General features: G+C 56.8%; 5 protein-coding genes across 5 annotated transcripts; 2 read left to right on the top strand and 3 right to left on the bottom strand.

Moving 5' to 3' along the window:
- The first annotated feature begins 121 nt into the window (after nucleotides 1-121).
- Nucleotides 122-2,169, top strand: BU25DRAFT_492477 (HSP70-domain-containing protein). Its single transcript, XM_033711643.1, has 3 exons — nucleotides 122-350; nucleotides 401-564; nucleotides 618-2,169. Exons 1-3 carry the CDS (start codon nucleotides 264-266, stop codon nucleotides 2,062-2,064), a joined length of 1,698 nt encoding a protein of 565 aa, XP_033560126.1. The 5' UTR covers nucleotides 122-263; the 3' UTR covers nucleotides 2,065-2,169.
- Nucleotides 2,170-2,187: 18 nt separating this feature from the next.
- Nucleotides 2,188-3,695, bottom strand: BU25DRAFT_396020 (uncharacterized protein). The gene is made up of 2 exons (XM_033704812.1): nucleotides 3,497-3,695; nucleotides 2,188-3,448 (listed from the first exon to the last, which is right to left on the bottom strand). The coding sequence occupies exons 1-2, from the start codon at nucleotides 3,613-3,615 to the stop codon at nucleotides 2,317-2,319; spliced, it is 1,251 nt and encodes a 416-aa protein (XP_033560125.1). The 5' UTR covers nucleotides 3,616-3,695; the 3' UTR covers nucleotides 2,188-2,316.
- Nucleotides 3,696-3,910: 215 nt separating this feature from the next.
- On the bottom strand, nucleotides 3,911-5,902 carry BU25DRAFT_396017 (aspartyl-tRNA synthetase). The gene is made up of 3 exons (XM_033704811.1): nucleotides 5,752-5,902; nucleotides 4,534-5,696; nucleotides 3,911-4,483 (listed from the first exon to the last, which is right to left on the bottom strand). Exons 1-3 carry the CDS (start codon nucleotides 5,851-5,853, stop codon nucleotides 4,072-4,074), a joined length of 1,677 nt encoding a protein of 558 aa, XP_033560124.1. The 5' UTR covers nucleotides 5,854-5,902; the 3' UTR covers nucleotides 3,911-4,071.
- A 121-nt stretch (nucleotides 5,903-6,023) lies between these two features.
- BU25DRAFT_105948 (WD repeat-containing protein-like protein mip1) lies at nucleotides 6,024-10,418 on the bottom strand. The gene is made up of 4 exons (XM_033700294.1): nucleotides 8,790-10,418; nucleotides 7,009-8,738; nucleotides 6,619-6,956; nucleotides 6,024-6,563 (listed from the first exon to the last, which is right to left on the bottom strand). The coding sequence occupies exons 1-4, from the start codon at nucleotides 10,300-10,302 to the stop codon at nucleotides 6,290-6,292; spliced, it is 3,855 nt and encodes a 1,284-aa protein (XP_033560123.1). The 5' UTR covers nucleotides 10,303-10,418; the 3' UTR covers nucleotides 6,024-6,289.
- Nucleotides 10,419-11,325: 907 nt separating this feature from the next.
- On the top strand, nucleotides 11,326-16,488 carry BU25DRAFT_492473 (cell polarity protein-like protein). Its single transcript, XM_033711642.1, has 3 exons — nucleotides 11,326-12,044; nucleotides 12,102-12,480; nucleotides 12,531-16,488. Exons 1-3 carry the CDS (start codon nucleotides 11,760-11,762, stop codon nucleotides 16,355-16,357), a joined length of 4,491 nt encoding a protein of 1,496 aa, XP_033560122.1. The 5' UTR covers nucleotides 11,326-11,759; the 3' UTR covers nucleotides 16,358-16,488.
- Nucleotides 16,489-16,969: the final 481 nt, after the last annotated feature.

The raw sequence follows: 16,969 nt of genomic DNA, 5'->3' as shown, positions 1-16,969 counted from the left end.
TTGGTGGTGCAGCGTGGGACGTCACCGCGGGAACTTTGGATTTGGGTGTTCCGCAACTAGCGCTAGCCGGGGAATGCGGACAGACAAAATTTCCAAGTGTTAGCCCAGACAGACGCCACGACCAAACACCACGACCAAACACCACGTCGCAAGCTCGAGATACCAGAGCTCTGCCTGTCCATCCGCCGTCCGGTCCCCCGACACATCGCCTGGCACTACTAGAAACAGCAGAGCGCGCCGCCGCCACGACACACACAGCCAACATGAGCGCACAGACAGACCCCGCCCAGCGGGTTGCAATTGGCATCTCGTTCGGAAACTCGTACAGCTCCATTGCCTTTACTTCGAGTGTGAGTGACGCTTGCCCGGACTGGCTAGGGCAGACTCTGACGCGGAGCAGGAAGGCAAGGCCGAGGTTATTGCCAACGAGGACGGAGACCGCCAGATTCCCTCAGTCCTCTCGTACGTCGAGGGTGAAGAGCTCCACGGTGGGCAGGCCAAGAGCCAGCTCGTCCGCAATGCAAAGAACACGGTTGCCTACTTCCGCGACTTCTTGGGCCAGGAGTGAGTCTCCCCACCGCTGCTTCCGCGTGCGCACTGCAACTGACCGGTGCCAGCTTCAAGTCGATTGACCCCACACCCGCCCACCAGTCGGCCCACCCCGTCGAGAGCGAGAGCACCGTCGCGTTCAAGATCCGCGACAGCGAGGCCGAGGAGGAGAACGCGGTCACCGTCGGCGACATCACAACCCGCCACCTGCGGAGGCTGCGCTCCTCGGCCTCCGACTACCTGGGCAAGGACGTCAACGCCGCGGTTGTCACAGTGCCCACCAACTTCTCCGAGTCCCAGAAGGAGGCGTTGAAGAGCGCTGCGAAGGAGGCGGGCATCGAGGTCCTGCAGTTCATCAACGAGCCCACCGCTGCCGTCCTGGCCTACGACGCCCGGCCTGACGCTCAGCTCACCGACAAGACGCTCGTTGTCGCTGACCTTGGCGGCACACGCTCCGATGTCACCGTCATCGCGTCCCGTGGCGGCATCTACACGATGCTGGCCGCAGTCCACGACTTCGATGTCAGCGGCTCCAAGCTCGACCAGGTCCTCATCGACTACTTCGCCAAGGAGTTCATCAAGAAGCACAAGGCTGCTGGAGACCCCCGCGAGAACGAGCGATCGCTGGCTAAGCTGAAGCTCGAGTGCGAGTCCGTCAAGAAGGCGCTCTCGATAGGACAGTCTGCCAACTTCTCCGTCGAGAGCTTGGCTGGCGGTGTCGACTTCACTGCTACCATCAACCGCACACGCTACGACCTGCTCGGGAACAAGCTCTTCGCCGCCTTCACCCGCCTCGTCTCCCACGCCGTCGAGAAGGCCGAGCTCGACCCCCTCGACATCTCCGAGATCATCCTTGCCGGTGGTAACTCCCACACCCCCAAGGTCGCCGCTGCTGTTGGCGCTGCCTTCCCAGAGACCACCGCCGTGCTTGCGCCATCGACCTCGCCGACCGCTATCAACCCCTCCGAGCTCGCTGTTCGTGGTGCCGCCATCCAGGCTAGCTTGATCCAGGAGTTCGAGGCCGAGGACATCGAGCAGAGCCTGCACCCCATGGTCACCGTCACACCGCACCTCTCGACCGCTGTCGGTGTGCTCCTCATCTCCGGCGACGAGTCCAACGGCGTTTTCCACGCCATCGTCGATGCCGAAACACCCCTACCCGTTCGCCGCACCGCCACCATCACAACACCAAGGGAAGGCGGCGACGTTCTCATCAAGCTCGTTGAGGGCTCGCGACACATCAAGGTCACCAAGCCCGAGCCCAAGCCCAAGGCCGAGAAGGCCGACGACGACAGCGAGGACGAGAGCGAAGACGAGGAGGAGGAGGAGGAGCTCAGGGAAAAGACGTGGAAGATTGGCTCTGCTGTCAGCGAGACTGCGCTCCGTGGTATCAAGAAGGGCGCCAAGGTCGAGGTCCAGATCAACATTGCGAACGACCTGAGCGTTACTGCGCTGTTCCGTGAGATCGGCGGGAAAGGCGGTGTCCGCGGCCAGGTGCAGGGGAAAGCAAGCTAGAACGGCAGTGCTTCAGCATGGTGTGGAAGCGCGAGCGACGAATAACGAATGATTGAATAGACCAGCTTCGGCTGAGCGAGCAGATCGCTCTATAGACAATCTCAGCATCTTTTGCCTTGTATCCTCTCTCTCTCTCTCTCTCTCTCTCTCTCTCTCTCTCTCTCTCTCTCTCTCTCGCCTAACTACTCTCGATTTCACGTTCAGGGCCTAAATCGATCCCCAGGATCAGTTCATCACCCTGAACCCCCTATGTCACCTATCCTTCAACATCCTCAACCGCGCCCCCATCCTCCTGCCCTGCCCCGTCTTCAACCACTCATCAAACGCCATATCCCCCCTTCCATCCATATTGATATCGGCGTAGTGCCACCGCCGCTGCTCCCAATTCTCGCGATCCAAATCATCAACAAGCAACATCTCCAGCGCCCCTATCTCAGCGCCTTCGTGCTCGTTCTCCCACTCCGAACTCTGCGCGATGTTCAAGTAGCGCAGACGGCCGAGATACCGCTCATCGATCAACGTGTACAAGTCGATAGCCGTGAAGCAGCGCGAGGGGTTGATGGATGTCTGCCCGCTGGTTACGAGCGTCAGGGATTGCAACGGGCGCGCGGCGGGCCACGATGCGGGCGTCCAGTCGGCAGGCATGTGGCCGAAGCGCGAGTCGATGTAGTCGAGCGCGATGGTCAGGCTGGTCAGGTGCGGGAGCCATTCGAGCACGCTGTTGAGCCGGCCGTGCTTTACGTTCGGCAGGTCCCTCAACTCGACGGTCGTCAAGCTGTTCTCGAGGTTCTGCAGCAGCGGACGGATGCCCGTGTGATCCAGCCCCGGGGAGTGCAGGATGCTCAAGCTGTGCAGCGAGGGCGGGAAGTGGTCAGGCTGTCTCAACAGATCCCATAGGAATTTCCCATTCACCTTGCCCGACAGCGAGAGATGCGCTAGTTTCGGCGGCCAGCGGACGTTCATGCTCAGCCCTTCGTAGCTGCTCGTACACCGCGGGAGGTAAATCGCTTCCAGCAAGCCCAGTCTCCGTAGCGTCTGCGCCAGGCTCTGAAAACTGATACACTCGCTCACCAGACTGAGGTCCAGGACCCGCAGCCTCTCGCATTTTGAAAGACTCGCCCAGCAATTCACTGCGAAGCTGGCCTGCGGGGCGATGAAGACTTGCAAGCCTGCTTTCGTGCGGCCGAGGAGGCGGGCCGTTGTGGATTTGGTACCTTGGTGGATGATGTGCGAGAGGTCGAGGACGCGGATGAGGTTCTGGAGGGGGGAGAGTTTGATGTGCGCGAGGACCGAGGGGCAGATTGTGCGGACGAAGAGGTCGTAGGCGCGGCCGGTGAGGAAGGGCGAGTCGTAGAGGGGTCGGATTGCGACGTCGTACCATTGCCTAGTCATAGTGAGCACAGAGGAAAGGAAGACGGTGGGTGGAAGCTACCTATTCACGGCGCAGAAGCGCGCGAGTGTTGCTTGTCTCGAGCGTGTGTCCCATGCCTCTATGTAGACCAGTACCTCGAGTAAGATCTCATCGGGCAGATAGTTTGCGTAGGTGGTCATGGAAGGGTGCTCCGCATGAGTTGCGAGGCGATTCTTGATATCCAGAGGCGAATGTCGCGTGGTAGAAGCGTCGCCGCGCGAAAGACGGAATGACGTTTGGCCCGCAGTTTTGGTTTCTTAAATCCGTCTAAGCCCGGCGTCTGTAGAAAGTTGAAGGACCGCACACTTGTAAAACCACACCCAAACTAGGTTGCAGACGTCGCTCAAATGTTATGTGCTGCCCTCAAGTATCTCTCATTATTGACCCTTTGAGTTTACAATGTAGAGCATGGTCTTCGTAGGACCGATATCCTTTCGCTACATTGGTGGGCTTCTTCACAGGGACGTTAAGATAGACCAGGTAGTGTGGTGTTACATTCATTCCATTCACTTCTCTTCCTAGCGCCAGCTCTTGGGAGCTGGCTTCTTCGATTTCTACTAGCACAAGCTCTGATCCGTCTACACTTCACCATCTGCTTACGGTACAACCCTCTGGGGGTCACGGGGGAACAGACTGCACATACGAATGTTGGGCAGACCCAGCCAGAACTGAACGATTCTCTCCAAACCAAAGCCTCCTCCTGCGTGCGGTGGACAACCGTACCTGAAGCAGTCGACGTAGTCCTTAGTACCCGCGCCGTTGGGGTCGATCGGCGGGTCGTGTTCGCGCATCTGCTTCGACAGCAGCTCAGAGTCGTGGATACGCTGAGCGCCAGAACAGATCTCTTGTCCACGCATGAAGAAGTCGTAGGAGTTCGAGAGCTTAGGGTCATGAGGCGAGGGCATCGTGTAAGCGGGACGGATGGCGATTGGGAACTGATCGAGAACGTAGAAGTCGGTGTTGTACTTCTCAAGAACCAGACGTCCGAGGTGCTTTTCTTGAGGTGTTCTACAGGGTGTTAGCATCGCTCCTATGAAGGGAGATTTTCCACGGCTTACGTCAAGTCATCGTAGTCACCAAGCGTCTCGCCAGCTTCGCGCAGCATCTTGATACCCTCTGTGAAAGGAATCCTAGGCACATTGCCTGATTCGGGGAGCTTGAAGTCGTCGACGTGGTATACACCGCGGATAAGGTCCGTCTCGCGCTTGTATCGTACGTTCAGCTCATTGAAGATGAACAGCATGAGGTCTTCGAGGACACCCATGACCTCGTGGTAGTGCTCCTGGAACTCCATCTCGAGATCGAGACCAGTGAACTCTGTCAAATGGCGAGCAGTGTTGGAGTTCTCGGCGCGGAAGACAGGTCCAATCTCCATAACCTTCTGGAAGCGTGAAGCGATCAACATCTGCTTGTAGAACTGCGGCGACTGGGCAAGATAGGCCTGGCGGTCGAAGTACTTCAGCTCGAAAACGTTGGCACCTCCTTCCGAAGCGGCGCCCAAGATCTTGGGAGTTTGAACAAGTGTGAAACCCTTCTTCGACAGGAACTCTTGGAAGATCGCGCAGACACCGCTCTTGACAACGAAGATAGACTGGTTGATCTTGGCCCTCAGGTCAAGCGTCCTGTTGTTGAGCCTGGTGTTAAGGCTGACAAGTGGTCGCTCGCCTCCCTCCTCCTTCTGTTCGTCCTTCTGTTCCTCTCCTACCGCGGTCTCGGCCGGCAGCGGCCTTTCTGCGTCATCAACCTGCAGCGGCAGAGGGACCTCGGCCTTAACCTCGATGAAGAGCTTCTTGATGTGAATCTCGAAATCCTGGATGGAAGCGCTCTTGATGGGCTCTGGGGCTTTCTTGACCAGACCGGTGACGACAACCGTGCTTTCGGTGCTGACAGTTCCGCAGAACTTGACCATCTGCTTGCTCAACTTGTCACTAGCGGCAATGACAGCCTGAATAGTGCTGAGGTTTTGGCGCAAGTTCAAGAAAGCCAGCTTCGCCGACTGGACACGGGCGTTCTCAACCCAGCAGCGGAAGGTGATCTCCTCGTCAACGTTGTTGGCAACGTCGTCGAGGTTGACGCGTACGATGCCCGTGGGCTTGAAGTCCTTCGAGCCGGTGAGAGGGAGCTCGCCGTATGAGTCTTTGGAGACATCTTCGGCATCAGCAGCCTCCTTCTTTGTGCGTTCAGCGAGCTCGCGGGCCTTCGCTGCGGCCTTCTTCTCTGCCTGGCAAAACCGTCAGTTACAGATGTAGTCATTCGAGCACACGACCGATAATCACCTTTTCCTTCTCCTTCTGGGCCTTCTTCAAGGCATTTTTGGAGGGTGCCTCGCCCTGTGGGGCTTCGCTCGAAGCTGGAGCTGCTGCTGGTGCGTCGCTCATATTGCAATGGGTGGAGGGAGTGCGGAAAGAATGGGGGGGTTGGTGTTTCGAGAAATTAACTGGAGTTTCGCGCGGTCGGAGGAGGGGCAGCAGTGCGACTCATACCCCACATTCCCACCAGCGTCATACTAAGATGGACTGAATCAGGACACGCTCATATGAGTAAAGAGTCTCGAGAATGGAATACACTGTGCTCGTGATCCCATGGTTTGAGAAGGGCGCCATTATGATTACAAAGACACTACAGTGGGTATCGAAAGAAATTGGACCTCGAAACCCTCATGCTGTTGCTCAATGCCAATATCCACGCTATGCCCATGCCAGCCGGAAAAGACCTCCACCATCACGCCAAACCCGACCCAATGCAAAAGCAAGCAGCTCCCGTAATATTGGTGCGCTGCAAAATCGCCACGAGGAAGGACGTAAGTCAACCTCTTCATCCATGTATCGACGCCCGACTCGAAGCAACAGCACCGCCATCCCACAACCGTACAGTCTTCATTGTAGGGTTCTTAGGCTCATGGCACGAAAAGATGTTGACGTGATTGTCATGCAAGGCAGCAGCGGCGATCATGAGTCGATGTGGATGGAAAGCTGTAGTGGTAATCGGGGCGGACCGGTCGCGGAGGAAGCCAGAGTAGGGCTCGAAGTTCGATACTGGCTTTCCGTTGTTGATGTTGAAGATCTTAACGCGATGCTTCTGAGTGCCACTGTCATATTGTTAGCGGCACGTACTCGACTTCTCCCGCCATTCCAACAACTTACGTTGCAAAGACCGGCGCGTGCTCGTGAACGCTGAGCGTGCGCAGGTGGTCTGTTGTCGCTTTTATAGTCTTGACGCTGCGATCCATTCTTATATCCCACAGCTTCACCTCTCCGCCTCGACAGCCGCTCACTAGCTCTCGTTGTCCGCCGCGTTGCAAGTGTACGTTTGTGATCCACTGCTTGTGTTCTTTCCAGACCTTAACCATGGCAGTCGCGGGCTTCTGGCGCTGGTCGTACACGCGAATGGCTCCATCACCGAACCCTGCTACAAAGACGTCGCCTTCAACTTGATCGGATGTCAAGGAGGTGATGCAGGATCCTGATCGTGCAGGAATGTCCTGTGAGAAGTCAGTCGCTGAACGTAAACATGTCGCTTTGAGAGGGACTTACACTGACGCAGACTTCAGTACCTGCGTTCCACACTCGTATGACTTTGACGTCTCCAGCCACCAGCACCAGACCCCTGCCCTGCTGCCAATCAAAAACAAGTCCTGCGTTCCTGTTACTAGGTACGAGATCAGTCAAAGCTCGGAACCCGGTCACGAGTTCTGTCTTCCCCTTTGAGTCGTAGTTGCGGAAGATCTTGATGACTCCATCCGATGAGCCAGTCATCAGTAACGCCTGATCATCCTCGTTTATGAGTCGAACATCCGTAACCCTCGAGTCCAATGGGTTCCCGTTGGAGAAGCAGTTGATTCTTCTCACGGTGTCTGAGTAATCGATGACGTTGACCGTATTCCAGCTGTCGGTCACGATGAGATGATCCTCGAATTGATGGAAAGTCATCTTCATAGGCTGACTGAGGTTATCGAAATAGCCGCGAGGAACATCCCATCGATTGGAGACCGCAACATCCTTGAGGGGCTGAGTTTCAGCAATGATCTTATCATTGCGGTTCCTTCTCCAGAGCCGCCCGTTGTAGTCTGTGCTGCCTGGCTCGTCCGCCTCGGTGGGCTTCATCTGGGGCTCACGGAAGTACTCAACAGACCATTCAAAAAAGACACTCCTGAGCGGTATCTGTGGTTTCTCCGACAGGGATCGAGGCCGAAAGCCTCTCGACTTCGGCTCTTCTTCAACATGATACTTCTCAGGGGTGTCAGGGCGTGCATCCGCAAGCGTAGCATCCGAGTCGTCCATCTTACTCCTTGCGGCTGACTTTTGAGGCGAAGTGGACGAGTCGTGTCCAGTCCAAAGGCTCTTGAGTGACGTAGTCGATTTTCGCATACCCCCGAAAAGTGACAGATAGCTGGCCTCTTTCGATGGCGTAGGTGGGGTCGAGACCATCTGCTGAAGTGGCTTCTCCTCTGGCAAACGACGGGCAGGACGAGCGGCAGAGTTCTTTCTCAGCATCTCGTTGAACTGTGGCTGCGCAAATCGTGCGAGCGACGACTCAAGTAAAGCAACCAGAACGTAGTCAACGACGATTCCGGCATCCTTGGCGATCTCAGGATAGGGGTCGACGGACATGACCAACATCTCTTTCCAGATGGCAGCGTAGACGGTGTTTTGTGAACAAGCGCTTGCTGCAGCAGATGAACCGTTTGCAGTCGCGCGCATCTTCATGTACAGCCCGTCGCCATTCTTCTGTTCCATTTGTGCCAGGATGTCGCTGTTCTTTTCCTCTGTGAAGTGTTCGAATGCCGTGACGATAAATCGCGTTTTGTAGCGTGCGATGAAGGTTGAGAAGAATATGAGCAGTTCTTTGCGAACCATGGTGTTACCGTCCGTGGTCATGACAAGGACCATTGACGCGATGGTCTCTTCGATGTTGGCGACTTGTGCTGTAACGTCCCGGATTCCCAAAAAGGCCGTCAGCGAGTACAGCATCGCGGCTCGTACTTCAGCGACCGGATCCATAATCAGCTCGCACAGTCGCTCGTGCGCCATGCAACGAATGCCCACCCATTTAGCCTCTTCGTAGTCGATCCAGAGTTTGCTCAGACAGAGACATGACCACTGTCTGAGTAAAGGATTTTGCATGTCTTTTAGGTGATCTAGACAGCTCTCCACAAGCTCTGTACTCAATGACGCACGTTGTCCTTGGTTGTAGTCTTTGCAGAACATGGATATGATAAAGGCACACATGGCCCTATGTTCACTTGCGTTCTGGATAGGTATACCTACCTCTTATTAGCCTGATGTCGAGACCACTAGTGGGGACGGAAACATACCAGAACTTGGATTGAAGATGTTGATGAAATATTGATACCCATTGTCCTTGAGCAGGTCGGCCTGACACGAGGAGTCAACTGCAAGGATGCGAGCCCAGATGAAGACCATGACTGGCTTCAGTTCATTCGCTTGAGATTGCAAGAGCTTGAGTACATATGGGAATATGCCGATGCTGAGGGCAAGGTTGACTGCCCACGGTCCGTGATCCAGGAAGCTGGATAAAAGAATGAGAGCGCGTAATCGGTGGACCTGACTAAGAAGAACCTGAAGCACAATAGGGAGTTGTTCGGGTATCTTCTGCTCGACCGCTCCCTGCGACAAGTACACTTCGAAAGCAGTGAGTTGCTCGGAGAAGAACTCTGAGTGCTTGTACTGATACTCCTTTTCGCCACGAGCTTCGGCCTGCAAGTCAGGGAGCTGGGCCAAGATAAGCTCAACGGCAAGATCCCAGCTCCGCCACAAAGGATGGTCGTGTGTCTGTGGTATCTCTGGGTGGGAAACAGGGTTGCAATGGTATACGCGCATTACTCGCTGAGCCAGCAAGTAGTTGCGGAACAGCGCTGCCACCATGAGATCTTGACGAAAGAGCTTCTTGAACAGGGGCTTCGACAACGAGTTCCAAGCGATGGTATCGGTGATGGCTGTAAAGATCCAGTTGAGCTCGCCAATCGGCGTTCGACGCTCCGAGACTTTGCCTGGGATGTTGTGGGCGTCCCGCAAGCTGACCTTGCTTGGGAGAGGGTTCTGCAGTATGAAGAATCGCACAGCCATAGTGATGGGGTCTGTTAAGCAGGACGTGAAGACATCCGCGGGTAACTCTGGATTCGTGGGCAATGACTCCCTTTCCCGGCAGGCGGCCAAGTGAATGCAGTCGCTAAAGTCCACGTACTCGACATTGGGGTCTCGCCGCCGTGCCTCTTCGAATTCGGCCTGGTGCTTCTCAGCGAATCTGTTGAAGTTGCTGATGATCAGACCAGCATCAGAGCAATCGTAAACAAACAGACTGGGAGCGCCGATCCAGCTCTGCAGGTCGTATAGCGAGAGCGGGATGTACTGGGTGTAGTTCCTGTTGAAGACCCAGATCTCTCCACTAGACGTCGGCTTCGGCACACCATGGCCATTGTAATGGAACAGGACGCGTTCGTTTCTAGCGTTTCGTCGTAGCGTGGACGCATATTTCCTCGTCTCTTCCGTGGTAGGGTCGAGCAAGAGCTTGTAGCGCGTGCGCATGCTCAGCTGCTCGTACTGGGTCTGCAGCGCCTTTCCAATCTGGTTCATGGGCGTGTGGCCTGGCGTCTGCGAGGTCACAGTAGGGTCGATCCAGCATTCTTCTTTGGCGCATGGATTGGTCTTGATGACATCTGGTGGGTCGACGCCGATGTTCAAGCACAGCGCCAGTACCGCAGAGACGGTCTTCAGACGGTCTCGCATGCGCCATTCTTGTACAGTCGATGCGCCAAGCTCGCCCTTTGGATGGCCGCCCGTTTCGTGTTTCTTGTCGGTGTAGTACATGAAGAAGTTCTGTCGCGGCGGGTCAGTTCCAGGAAGCACGCGGGCAAGCGCAACTCAACGCACCGACGTCAGCATGTTGCTGTACTCCTCCGAGTTCAATTGGTCGTCCCAGCCATGGCGAATCTTGAAGTGGCCGTCCACGCTGCCGTCTTCGGTGGCTTCGTGGGGCTGCTGTGCGGCTTGTCGAGGGCCGAAATCGCTCTTTGCACGCGCAAGACGTGGACGGTGGGAGGATGCGGCGCTCAGAGCTGGGCGGACAGTCGACGCGGGCGACTGCACAGCGACGTGGGCGGCGATCGAGGAAGAACCGGGCCGTGATGAGGCAGTGTCCTGCGCTGCTCGCGATTCCCGGGGAGCCGAAGCGGCAGCGGCAGAGTTGTCCATGGCGACAGGCGCGTGCGAGGCAAGTGGGTTGGGGAGAGGGTGGCCGGAGTCGTTGGCTGTTCTCATGGTGAGCTCGAGCGTGGAGTGACGGAGCTCTCAGCAGCGCCCATGTCGCATGAACTGCCTATGTGCGCTGGAGGGGAGCGCAGGCGGGGCAGGGCTCTGGGCCGGAGAGCAAGAGCAGCTTGCAGTGCAGTGCAGTGCAGCTGTTATGCTGCCTTTACAGCTCAAGACGCGGGCGTACAAGCTTCGAAGTGGATGCGAGTCACGGTGAGGCTAAGTGCAATAGGTTGACCGCGGCCAAAGGTGGACCGCCGTCCGGCTCTCAAGAGGCACGCGCGTTACCTGCTCCCACAACATGCACATGGTGCACATGGAGCAAACACTCCTGGGCCATTCGCATACCTCCAGCATCTGCGGTGAGCGAACGGGGTGTAGGAGTCACACGCCCTTCCATTAGGTGGCCGGGGCTTTGTCCCTCCACGCCGTCACTACATACATGCATGCTGTGAATGCTCGTCCGCCCTGCCCCAGCAGTCCAATCACGGTGAGCGCCATCCCTGTCGTGCTGCATCTCAGGGGGATCGCGCGGCGACCACTGTGGACGCTGTCCGAGACGCTCCAAGGCTCTGCGCGGCTCTGCTTTCTGTCATTGTTGTCTCTGCCCCCGGTGCACCGTCGAATTCGTGCTGGCCGCTGGTGCGCTCTGTCTCATAGCTGCTGTCTCGTCGCCGAAGCCGCCAGACGCTGTCCTACCCAGCCATCAGCGCTGCGTCCAAAGCTGCGGCGCCGGACATCCCCCCCCCCAATAGCCCGGTCAAACGACGTTTGGTGTCTCTTCTGCGCCCTCCAGGCATGCGCACATGCTCCAGCGAGCATTCATAACACCGACCTGTAGCGCCTCGCACGCCGACCCGCCTCCCCAACCTCGATCCACACTAGAGACATATCTCGCCCGCGCGTACCCCAGACGCTCCCAGCCAACGCGCTGCCCGCCTCGCGTGCAGACCGAATGCGTGCGTGACCGGCACCAGCTGCCATTGTAACGTCCCCCGGGCTGCAGACCCGGCGCCATGTCGTTCCTGTTCGGCAAGAAGAACAAGCAGCAGAGCAGCGCGCTCCCCTCGGCCACACCAGAGACCCCTTCGTCGCATGGCCCCGGCGCTCAGGCCGCGCCGCCAAATGGACCCCCTCGCGAGAAGGACAGCGGCCGTCCAGGGCCACAGCCGCAGACCAACACGTCGACGCCGAGCGGCAGTGTGAACAATTCGCTGAGCTCCCTGCAGGGCCGTGACGGCCAGGGTGCAACCGCGCCTGAACCCAAGGCCCTGCGGGAAAGAGCAGGGTCCAACGAACAGGTGCGTGGCCCCCATTCTCCACGATCGCTCTGCATGTATGCTGACAACGCACAACAGGGTGCACTGCAAAACGGTAGGCCTGCGAACGCTCCTCAAGAATCTCCCTACCCGTGGTCCTCCCGTCGCTTGAACTTTACTGCCGGCAACCCGTTTCCCCGCTACGGCGCTGCGATCAACTCAGTCGCCTCCAAAGATGGCACAGTCTACCTCATGGGAGGTCTTGTTGGCGGCGCAACAGTCAAGGGCGATCTCTGGCTGACCGAGATGGGCAACGGGAGCATGGCCTGCTACCCCATCTCGACTACTGGAGACGGACCTGGGCCCCGTGTAGGGCATTCCAGTCTGTTGGTTGGTAATGCTTTTATTGTCTTTGGTGGAGACACAAAACTGGCAGACAACGACGACCTGGATGATACCCTTTATCTTTTGAATACCTGTAAGCTTGTTCCCCTCGGTGGATGACCGCTGCGACTGACAGGACTACAGCGACAAAACACTGGTCACGGGCATTGCCCCAGGGCCCACGCCCTACGGGACGTTATGGACATACACTGAACATCTTGGGCTCAAAGATCTACATCTTTGGTGGACAAGTGGAAGGTTTCTTCTTCAACGACCTCGTGGCTTTCGATTTGAACTCCCTCCAGTCGTCGGCCAGCCGCTGGGAGGTTCTGCTCCCAAATACCAAGGATCAGTCTTCTCCTCAGGGCCGATCGCCACCCGCTCGCACGAATCACTCGGTAGTGGCATGGACGGACAGGCTCTACCTGTTCGGCGGCACAGACGGTGTTACCTGGTTCAATGATGTTTGGACATATGAGCCACGCTCTAACACCTGGACTGAGCTTGATTGCATTGGCTACATCCCTGTGGCTCGCGAGGGCCATTCTGCCGCCCTTGTCAACGACACCATGTACATCTTCGGTGGTCGCACACAAGAAGGCGTCGATTTGGGAGACCTTGCAGCCTTCCGTATCACGTCTCGTCGTTGGTACATGTTCCAGAACATGGGGCACTCGCCCTCTGCCCGGTCAGGTCACAGCATGACCGCATTTGGAAAACACATTGTCACCCTTGCGGGCGAGCCCAGCTCTTCTATCAGCGAAAGAAACGAGCTGAGCATGGCCTACATTTTGGATACATCGAAGATTAGATATCCTCCTAATGAGAGTGCGGCTCCTCAGCAAGCGATCAATACTCCTCGCAAGTTGAGCGGAGGCGAACGTAGCAACATTCCTCAGAGCAGGAACGGGCCACCGCCAAATCGCGAAAGCATGTTACCTGGACCACAACCACAACCACAACAACACCAGCAACACCAACAACGAGCTCCGGATATGTCGAACGGAATGGGACCGGGTGGGTCGAGGTTACCTCGTGCAGCTGGACAGGCACCTTCCGGACCTCCACCCCTTCAGCAACCACCTCAACCGAGGATGAATGGCGCTAATCCTCAGGCAGTCCCAGCTTCTAGAAGCAAAACACCGACAAAAGCGGAGCGATCTCTCGGGCCTTCTATCGACACCGAGGCCGCGTCTTCGTTCGACAGAGAGAACCTCTCGCCAACCGCTAGAGACAGCCCGTCCGGTGCAGAACTTCAGCGCAAAGGCTCCGACGCCGTCAGCCAGCGCACGCCAAAGGAGTCCATGGATACAACGCGATCTGGAAGTCTGACCTCGCGGAACACATCGAGAACGCAATCACACAGGCAGCAGCCGTCTCACGACACTATAGCTAGCATTGAACAAGAAACACCCAGGCGATCAATGGAAACCCCACAGCAACGCGCTCTGAGCAGAGAGGCGGATAATCGACAAGTTGATAGTGGTCTGGGTGCTTCGCCGGCAGTCGCCCACATCAATGACGATGTCGTTCGCGAGCTCGATGTTGCTAAAAATCGCAATGCATGGTACGCTTCGGAGCTCGCCTTAGCACGCAAAGCTGGCTACCATCCCGCCACCTCGACGAGCCCCATGTTTGACGAACGATCCGCTGATACCTTCCAAGATGAGGATCGACCGCTGCTCGAGGCTCTACTAAAGATGAAGGCAGAGGTCGACCGTGTACAGACTTCAATCAAGACACAAGGGTCAGACGCGGCGAAACGGATTGCAGAAGTGGAACGGCAACGAGACGCTGCCATCAGTGAAGCCATTTACGCGAAGACGAAGCTGGCAGCTCATGGTGGCGGCAGTCAGGCAGGTACTCCACAGCTCGATGGCAGTCGCAACACGGACACTCCCGATCTGGACCGTATGAACGACATCAGCCGACGCCTGGCTGCATCGCTGGCCGCTCAAGCAGGACTGACCACGTTGGTCGAGAAGTTGACTCAGGAGGTCGAGGCCGAAAAGAAGGCCAAGCAACTGGCCGATGAGACTGCAGAAGCTGCGCAAGCACGTGTGCAAGAACTGGACTCCACTCGACAAAAGGCAGCTGCCGAATCTGAAAGTCTACGAGCTGAGCTGCATGAGGCGCAACGCGTAGCGAGAGAAATGTCTGCCAGCGCCGCCGAAGCCGAGACATCCTCCCGTCTGCTCGCTGTTGACAAGGAAGAGCTGAGTGCCAAGGTTGCTCATTTCTCTTCTCAGTCGACGAACCATGCTGCAGTACTGGAGACACTACGCGAAGCTGTTGCTGCATCTTCAGAGAAGTCAAGTCTGCTGGAAAGGAAGCTTGAAGAAGAACGCGGTCAGAGGGAAGATATACGGCAGAAGTTCAGTCAATTGCGTGCTGAACATGAGGCCCGTACAACAGAGCTCGAGATCGCCTCTCAAAAACTGCGCGATGCTGAAGAGCTGGCAGAGAAGCATGCAGCAGAAGCACGTCTTCATCAGGCAGCTGTGCTGTCTGGTCTGGGAAGCATTGCTGCCCACGCTCCCGCAAATGACAATGTCGCAAACGAACGCGTCAGCATACTACAACAACAAGTCGAAGCCGCAAACGCTATGGCGCGCAAGAACCAGGCGGCTGCCGACCAGGCTTCCGAAAAGCTGCGTCGCGCTGAGGAGAGGATCGCCGGCCTCGAGGCCTACCAAGAACAGTCCAGTCGTGAAGGTCTCACGATTCGCAAACAGTTGCAGCAGGCCATGAGGGACGTGCAAGCCTCCGAGGTGGAGAAGGCTGAGCTCCACCAACAGCATGAGCGCCTGCGACTGGAGAGTAACGCGTTCGAGGTTCAACTGAAAACGCTCAAGAATCTTCTTGAGGAGAGAGGAGTCAACCCTGTTGACCACCGCCGTTCGAGAGTGCTGGACAGCCCGAACTCACGGTTCGGCACTCCGGAGCTCAATCGCGTCAGAGAGCTTGAGCAACAAATCGACTCAATGAACAAGGTGCACGAGGAGTTGCGTGCTTCTTTCGAGCAGCGCGAACACGATGTCAGCAGGGACTGGGAGGAGAAATTACAGGCTCTGCACAATGATCATCAGGCAGCCGTCAAATACCTACGAGGTACAGAGAAGATGCTTGCTAAGATGAAGCAAGAGCTCGACAGGTACAAGAACGCGAACACGAAGCTTGAGGAGGAGCTTAAGCAAGCAACTTCGACCTCGCGAAGCCCGACTAAAGAGCAGACTGCGGAGTGGGAAGCGGAGAGGACGTCACTGCGCACGGAGCTTGCAAAGGTTCAGGACAGCATGAAGACAACCGTCGTCCATCTTGAGAGCCAGCTATCCACACTGCAGTCCGAACTGACCGCAGCGCGACAGGAAGCTGAATTAGCAGCGAACCGGACCAAGCAAGCCGAGTCCACCGCGAATCAATCTCGCGCTGACCTTGACTCTCTTCGTCAGCAGTACACTGCCGTCGAAGAACGTGCACGCGAGGCAGAGAACCGGGTGCAAATGTTCCTCGATCAGTTCGAGAACTCTGTAGACAGCTACCGCCGCCAGTCACAGGTGCCGGGAGGCAGCAGTAACGGTGAAATCACGCGTCACCGCACACACGACAGCATCGCTTCAGCCGACTCCCTCTACAGCCACAACGACGGCTCAAGCACCCCAGAAGCACCCAACAACCGCCCAGCATCCACCGCAACCCGCAATTCCATGGCGCTGGACAACCTTGCCTCAGAGCTCGACGCTCTGCGGAGTCACTGGGAGACCACAAACAAAGCGTACCGCCTCAGCGATCGATTCGACTTCGAGCGCACACCCACGAAAGAGCAGCACGACACTAACGAGGGCATTTCGCAATGGAGAGACTCGGTTGACTCCGAGATCTCGATCCAGGAGATTGCGCCCAAGAAGCCGGCTCAAGCGCAGGCCTCGACTGCACCGGCGACGAATGGGCCACCAGCTGGCATGCTTTGATGATATTGATGATTGTTTGTTTGATTTGGAGCACTGACGGGCACGACACTCGGAGCCGATACATGAGCGCTCATGGCCACAACTCACCTAGAGTTGGGGCTGGTTAGGTTCTTGGGTTTTGCTTTTCGTACTATATACCATTCTCAAATGTTTAATCTATTTGTTTGTCTTTACATCTACAGTCCACACTTTTTTGATGCGTGCTCCCGTGCTTGTCGTTCCTTTCCTTCCTTGTCCGTCGTCGTTGAGGTGCAGACTCTGATCCGTACATACACAGCCACTCACGGCACCTGTGGATGCCTCTTACCGTATAACCATCACACAACCCCCGTACGGCGCGATCTGCACGTTCACGCAAGGGGGTCGGCCAACCAGATGTTACCTCTTTTGATTGCGCATCAACACAGGGGGGTCCATACATCTCTGTCAGCCACCGATGCGTCGACTCTACGCTGCCGAAAGATCAGTCCCCGTTCCACCTGAATGCATCTCGTCCTGCAGTGGCCGAACAGTGACCGAACAACAATTGTATGACCGAGCAGGGCGCGCACTCCACCACCGAATGGGGCGGCTTTTTTACTTGACCCGTACTGAACGAGCTTACATCTAGGC

Source organism: Macroventuria anomochaeta (genome assembly GCF_010093625.1).
Source record: "Macroventuria anomochaeta strain CBS 525.71 unplaced genomic scaffold BU25scaffold_23, whole genome shotgun sequence".
Lineage (NCBI taxonomy): Eukaryota > Fungi > Ascomycota > Dothideomycetes > Pleosporales > Didymellaceae > Macroventuria > Macroventuria anomochaeta.
This window is presented reverse-complemented; position numbering and strand designations above follow the sequence as displayed.

Bases quoted from the DNA above. Each gene is read 5' to 3' on its own strand.
- BU25DRAFT_492477 (XM_033711643.1), top strand. From the start codon at position 264: ATGAGCGCACAGACAGACCCCGCCCAGCGGGTTGCAATTGGCATCTCG. The intron at 351-400 runs GTGAGTGACGCT...GACGCGGAGCAG, and splicing joins CCATTGCCTTTACTTCGAGT to GAAGGCAAGGCCGAGGTTAT. The intron at 565-617 runs GTGAGTCTCCCC...GACCGGTGCCAG, and splicing joins CGCGACTTCTTGGGCCAGGA to CTTCAAGTCGATTGACCCCA.
- BU25DRAFT_396020 (XM_033704812.1), bottom strand. From the start codon at position 3,615: ATGACCACCTACGCAAACTATCTGCCCGATGAGATCTTACTCGAGGTA. The intron at 3,449-3,496 runs GTAGCTTCCACC...CACTATGACTAG, and splicing joins CGCTTCTGCGCCGTGAATAG to GCAATGGTACGACGTCGCAA.
- BU25DRAFT_396017 (XM_033704811.1), bottom strand. From the start codon at position 5,853: ATGAGCGACGCACCAGCAGCAGCTCCAGCTTCGAGCGAAGCCCCACAG. The intron at 5,697-5,751 runs GTGATTATCGGT...CGGTTTTGCCAG, and splicing joins CCCAGAAGGAGAAGGAAAAG to GCAGAGAAGAAGGCCGCAGC. The intron at 4,484-4,533 runs GTAAGCCGTGGA...AACACCCTGTAG, and splicing joins GGTGACTACGATGACTTGAC to AACACCTCAAGAAAAGCACC.
- BU25DRAFT_105948 (XM_033700294.1), bottom strand. From the start codon at position 10,302: ATGTACTACACCGACAAGAAACACGAAACGGGCGGCCATCCAAAGGGC. The intron at 6,957-7,008 runs GTAAGTCCCTCT...GACTTCTCACAG, and splicing joins GTACTGAAGTCTGCGTCAGT to GACATTCCTGCACGATCAGG. The intron at 6,564-6,618 runs GTAAGTTGTTGG...ACAATATGACAG, and splicing joins CACGCGCCGGTCTTTGCAAC to TGGCACTCAGAAGCATCGCG.
- BU25DRAFT_492473 (XM_033711642.1), top strand. From the start codon at position 11,760: ATGTCGTTCCTGTTCGGCAAGAAGAACAAGCAGCAGAGCAGCGCGCTC. The intron at 12,045-12,101 runs GTGCGTGGCCCC...AACGCACAACAG, and splicing joins GAGCAGGGTCCAACGAACAG to GGTGCACTGCAAAACGGTAG. The intron at 12,481-12,530 runs GTAAGCTTGTTC...ACAGGACTACAG, and splicing joins CCTTTATCTTTTGAATACCT to CGACAAAACACTGGTCACGG.